The sequence below is a fragment of the Citrus clementina genome, unplaced genomic scaffold (genome assembly GCF_000493195.1).
Source record: "Citrus clementina cultivar Clemenules unplaced genomic scaffold, Citrus_clementina_v1.0 scaffold_8, whole genome shotgun sequence".
NCBI lineage: Eukaryota > Viridiplantae > Streptophyta > Magnoliopsida > Sapindales > Rutaceae > Citrus > Citrus x clementina.
Genome location: NW_006262022.1, coordinates 9,648,082 through 9,654,213, shown reverse-complemented (window position 1 = coordinate 9,654,213; position 6,132 = coordinate 9,648,082). Strand labels below are relative to the sequence as shown.

General features: G+C 33.4%; 1 protein-coding gene across 1 annotated transcript; it reads right to left on the bottom strand.

Moving 5' to 3' along the window:
* LOC112096108 lies at positions 1 to 4,072 on the bottom strand. Its single transcript, XM_024179008.1, has 7 exons — positions 3,829 to 4,072; positions 3,645 to 3,725; positions 3,340 to 3,399; positions 2,993 to 3,070; positions 1,728 to 2,911; positions 458 to 1,646; positions 1 to 357 (listed from the first exon to the last, which is right to left on the bottom strand). The coding sequence occupies exons 3-7, from the start codon at positions 3,379 to 3,381 to the stop codon at positions 220 to 222; spliced, it is 2,631 nt and encodes an 876-aa protein (XP_024034776.1). The 5' UTR covers positions 3,382 to 3,399; positions 3,645 to 3,725; positions 3,829 to 4,072; the 3' UTR covers positions 1 to 219.
* Positions 4,073 to 6,132: the final 2,060 nt, after the last annotated feature.

Genomic DNA, 6,132 nt, shown 5'->3' with positions numbered 1-6,132 from the left:
TGGTTCTAGTGAAAACAACCCAGTTTCATTGCTGCGAAGTAGCTGCATTAACAAAACAGGCTAACTGACGAACAAAAAGTTTCTAGCCCAAATGATCAGTCCAATCCACAATCTAAAAGATGGTCCAAAACAAGAACAAAAGTTCTAGCTGAATTTACAAAATAGCCTGTACCTCCTGCAACAAAATACAACATAATTCATATCTTAAATCAGGTTTAGTCAATGATCTGTCACTAGGTCTCTGAAAACTCTGATGTGAGCTGTATATGGAGTTTCCCATCCCTGTGCACAGGGATAACGGTGTTCCAACCATTTCGGTGATATTGGTGGCATAGGTGCACCTGGATGCATAAACACCTGCATAAAGCATAAAGGATAAACAACATCAGTTCCCAAACCCAAACATTATCACGAGTTAGAAAAATGAAAAATCTGGAGTTTGGCTAAAGTCTAATACCTTCACAAATTGACATTCATTTACAAATCCTATTGTGACAATTTTACGGGAGGTACGAGGCAACGGCACAGATCTGAGTGGGAGAAAAGTAAAGCACTGTTGCTGAGACAAATGCATCAGGACGATATTATACCTAGAAGCAATTAAATGACCCGTGTCAGGCATGATCATCCGATGTTCAATCCCTGGATTGCTCTCTGAATATGATAGCGAATGTAAGAGCTCCCGTGCTATTTCAGCATCACCATATAGTTGAATGTAATCATCATAATGAGACTGCAACTCGTCCATCAAATCCCTTCTAACTTGAGCCCAATTATCCTCACCTATATCCATCAATTCAGCGACAACTCGGAAACCACAATGGTCATCGGCAATAACATCCTGAACATCATGGATGTAAGGTCTCAACCCAGTTGGAAATGAATCAATAAAACACAAAGGCTGATGTGATTTTATCCGGAACACTTTCTCTTTCTGCCTCCCTTTCAATTGCATTGAAGTAGCACTTGAAGTCCTAAGGGGGGCTGAGTCACTATCCTGTACAGATAACACATACTGTAATTCTGATGGATCTTGATAAGTAGATGTGCCTAACTTGGACAAAGGAAAACCATCAACCTCTGGCTCAGCGAGTGAAGTTAATGCTGAATTGAAAGTTGATGCCGAATTTGTTAACTCCTTCAACTTTTTCAATAATTGTCGCTTACCAGGGCCATCAGTCTCTTCAAAACGCTTAACAAGCATCTCTATCTCAGCCCTAAAACTCAACTCTAGTGCTGTATCTTGGTTAACAGGCACAAAATCCAGTTTCGTCCAGTGGCGATCCACAGCTAATAAAGGAATGGATCGGCGTTCATGCTTGTACTCAGCAATCTCATGTGCACATGGCAAACCATGTGTCCGTCGAAATACGCATCCGCATGCTGAGGCATTGAGACCAACAGAATCAGCTCGTTCAGACTCACCAAGTATTATATTCATTGCATTTAGTGAGACGAATCCCCTCAGCTCCTCAAAAATTGGAGCTTTAAAGTTATGTTGCACAATGGTCGAGCTCCTCTCAAAGGAAGCCTTAATCTCATAGTGTTGCTGCTCTAACAAAGAGTGCACCTTTGCCCATGATGTCTCAAAATTGCCTTGGGGTACTGCTAACAGTCTCTTCAATTTGGTGTGTGTAGTCTCACCTCTGTCAAAATCATAATTGACAAAATTAGTTACTAAAACAAACATAACATTAAGTCTATCAACTGTAAAAATTCGAATTTACCTATTCATTGTCACATTTCCAAAGTGCATGGCTAAGTCTGTCCATGCTGCAACAAATTTTTCCTTGTAATTAGCCAGCCATGTTTGCTTCACATAATCAATTGCCTGCGGATATCTAGAGAAATCACTCTCCATAGCACCTAAGTGTTGCATATACTCTTGCTCTGTGACAGAAAGCACCAATACATTCCAACTGCAAATGAAGGCTTCCCACCTCTCTTTAGTCTCAAATAGCTTCTTACAGTTAACCGAGATATTCTTTGAGATATGCCATCTACAAAGAAGATTGGTTGCTCTGGGAAATACAGCACGAATGCTATTCATCAACGCTAAATCTTTATCTGTCACAATGACTCTTGGCAAGGCATCATCTTCCATCATACTCCTTAATCTCTCCAAAGTCCAAATGTAATTATCGTCTCGCTCAGACTCAAGATATGCAAAAGCAATAGAAAATGTTAACTCAGTTGATGTCACACCAACTATCTCCAAAAATGAGAATGGGTACATACTGGTCTTGTATGTACAATCAATCATAACCACACTAGGAAAAGCTCGTAATAATCCAACTGCAAAAGGATGCGCCCAAAACAAGTCCTTAAAGCAATCAGTTTCCTCATTATACCGATGCCACTCAATATAACCATGCTTCCTCAATTTGTCCAAAAGTTGATGCATGTGTAACTGTCCAACTTGTTCACCTACCCTGTATTTATGCCGTGCATTGTAAATTGCTTTTATTGTACTTACATTATGCATATCCCTCAGCTTAAGTGTTTGCAAAATCTCCTTTGGGCTAATGTTGCTCCTTGACAGATCAACCAATATATTGGCCTCTTGTTCGGTAAGTCTGCCTGCATATGAGTGGCCCTCAACATGTTGTGTGACAGGATGGTTATGCACCCCACAAACCACTTTCAATATCCAATCATCATCGGTATCTAATTTGTGTCCTTTTAATAGAAATGGGCAGCCACACTTCTTCGTCCCAGTTGTCTTGGGTCGTTTTGGTGTCTGACCCTCAGCGAATTTACGTCTATAGGCACCACTTCTTTCACATGCAAAAGTTATCCTCGGTCTCCTCCCATCTCCACCAACATCAGATTTTTTAATCACAATCACCAGCCCATTTCTCTTTCCGGTATCTCGTATCCATTCCACTAGTTCTTCTCTGCTGTTAAAAACCTACAGAAAACACAATTGTATATCAACAAACCAACAAATGAAAAATTATTTGAACTAAATAACGAACTGTCAGTTAAATACCATGTCAGTTGTGAAGGCACTACTGAAGTCAACATCATCTTCATTTCCAACAGTGCTACCACAGGTAGAGCTTTCGTCCTTAATAGTTACAACATGAATAACACGTTAGTAAATAATGCCACATAAGTAAATCAATCATAAGCCTGCAGTTTCAAAATTCAGACCAAAACAAATTTGACAGAGCTTGATTTTTTTGCTGTCAGCTAAATACACTCAATACATTTGGTTTCATCCATCCATGAGTGATTCATTCATCTAAATTTTATTAATTGTATGAAAATTGCATGAAACAAAGAAAAAGGAAAAACTAAAAAAGAACAAACATAAAAATGAATTAAAAAACTTACATCTTCATGATCAGCTCCTTCCGATAGCACTTGTTCCTCCATTAATTCGAAACACACCCTCTATTCATCAAACATAAATAAAAAAATAGCTAAATTTGCTTAGGGTTACGGTTATTCAGGTTAAAGAGAATTATATGTGAATGTACTTAGAAAAATGTGTCTCTCTAAAACATTTAAATTGACATTAAAGTCATAACTACTTATAAGAACACTCGTTATCAGAATAATAATCTAAACTTTCAGCAATCCCAGATTCTTTTTTTTTAAGCTAAAAGAAGAAAAAACTGTAGAGAACAAAATTCTACCTTTTTTTTTTTGTCTTATTAACCACTTTTTGACGAGCAATTGAACCCAGAAATCTTCTGAAAGATGCTCAACCTTGGCGTCTAAAATAAGAGATTCGTGAATTCATAAATACGAATATAAACACAGAACTGGGTAATTAAAAGGAAATTGAGAGAAAATTAAGAAGAAATTAAGAGGCATTACCACAAGCATTTGGTAAGCAAAATCTTAATTTTTTTTCTTTAAACTACTTTGCAATCAGCAGCGGCAACTCTGGTTCGCAATGCAGAACAGGGGAAGGCTTGAGAAGATGAATAAGAAATTCCGTTCGGAAATCGCCAATTTGTTTTGTCAAATTACGTCGAGAAAAATAATGCCCTAAATATTTACTCTACGAAAGAAGAAACCCGTTTGCTAACTCCAGTTTAGCGTTTGCTCTTTCAAGAACGCTAAACTGGACTGGTTAAAGATTCGGTCAATTACCAAAATTACCCTTCAATTGTTGGCCAATAAGAACTTCAAAAAAAAAATCTTTAAATAAAATTTTATTACTTATTTAAAAAATCATATCAATATTTAAAATTTTAATAAACACTTTAATTAAAATTTTTTAAATAAAAAATAATTCTCTCTTTTCAAATTTAAAGAATTATTTTCTCGCTCTTCAATTTATATTTTATTATTTTTATTATAAAAAAAGAGAGAAGTGTTTTAATTACTATTGATTTTTTTTAAAAAAAATAATTATTTAATTAAAATAATATTAATTTTTTTTATTTGAAGAGTTTTATGGAGAGTAACATATATTTTTCACTCTTGTATTTACCACATAAATAAACAAATAAATATTTGAAAAGTGAAATTTATAAAGGCTTTTGGAAATACTCTAACAAACTTGTATTTTTTTTTATTACATGAGACTATTACTCAACAGTATAACTCATATTACATGATATTACAACTAATATTTATAAATCAAACTATTACTGGGACTAGTTTACAACAAATTTTATGAATTACCGCCCAAATTTTACTCTCTCTAATGTTCTAGGAACGTCTACTTCATTTATATTAAGGGAGAAAAATGTCTTTACTCAAATTTTACTCTCTCTAATGTTCTAAGAAGAAGAATGTCTTTATTCAAATTGAAGAAGAAAATTAAATCCCACAATGCATTGTGGAGGATCGAACTCATGACCTCACAACTGTGAGGTTTGGGTTCTAAGTTCTAACCACTAGGCTTTAGTTGTTTTGGGTTCTAAACAATAATAACAAACCTGTCCTTAGTTTGTTTTTGTTTCTCCAGTTTGGACACACGTAGTTTTGTCAATTTATATAATTGAAAATCTAGATAGACATTAGGGTACGTTTGTTATCCCGAATTAGATGATTAGATAAAATAAAATATGGTTGCATTATAATCAGTTTTTTCTCAGTGTCCGTTTGAGATTATTTTTGGAAGATTCAGAAATAATTTTTTTAAAAAAAGCTAATTTAGTATTTATTAGACTTTTTAAAAAATTCTTGTTGGCAAAATCTTCCTGCAAAATTTGAAAAGCTAGTGCTTTTCAAAATCTAATTTTTTTAATAATCAACTTTATATTTGATACAATTTGATATATATACTCACATATAATTAAAAAAACCGAAATTATCCTAATTCAATTAGGAAATAAAATCATTAAATTTAAAGAGATTATTTTGTTACCATTTATAGTGATATAGCAAAATAAAAGAAATAAAATTACTGAAATATACATATGTTCTTAGTTATCTATCTATCTATCTATCATCATCATCAGTACTACTACAACAAAATAAAAAAACTAGTATGTACATGTTTAAAAATGCGCAAGTACATTTTATTCAGCATTATATCTATTTCAATAATTTAACAAAAAAATTTATTAAATATATCATTGATTTTAAAATTTTTAGTATTTTAAAAAATAAATCTTACCAACTATCTAAGGAATTATTTTTATAAACTAACTAAAAATAATTATTTTTAAAGATACACCATTACCAGAAAGATCCTAATTTAGCTCCAAAAAAGCAATGTCAAGGTTCCCAAGGAGACACTTTTGTCACTATGCTCGACTAAATGTGGTGGAACGACAATTGTTTCTCAAACTTTTCATAATAATCTTGTTGAAATATGCTTAAGAAATTATGTTTTTCTAGTTCCAAGCTTAATTTGACAAACCTTTAGTAAAATTATTTGTCCATTTACTTAAAAGCTTGCTCAAATATATCCACAAATTAGTAAAAAAAAAAAAATTAGCATAAATTACTTCAATAATTACATTAAAATTTTTGCTTCAAATTTATTAGCCATTCCATGAGACTTGAGAGATGGAGAGAGAGAGAGAGAGAGGGAGAGAGAGAACAGAAAAAGCATGTTAAAACAATACGTTTGTTGTGTTTATAGGGTGTGTTTGGTTGTAGTATTAAGGGAATATTAAATTACTATTTACATTAAGTTAATACTTGTACCATGTTTGGAAC

Excerpts from the sequence above, each read along its gene's own strand:
- LOC112096108 (XM_024179008.1), bottom strand. The coding sequence starts at position 3,381 with ATGGAGGAACAAGTGCTATCGGAAGGAGCTGATCATGAAGAT. Across the intron at positions 3,071-3,339 it reads AAGGAGCTGATCATGAAGAT|GACGAAAGCTCTACCTGTGG; the intron begins GTAAGTTTTTTA and ends GTAACTATTAAG. Across the intron at positions 1,647-1,727 it reads GGAAATGTGACAATGAATAG|AGGTGAGACTACACACACCA; the intron begins GTAAATTCGAAT and ends TGATTTTGACAG.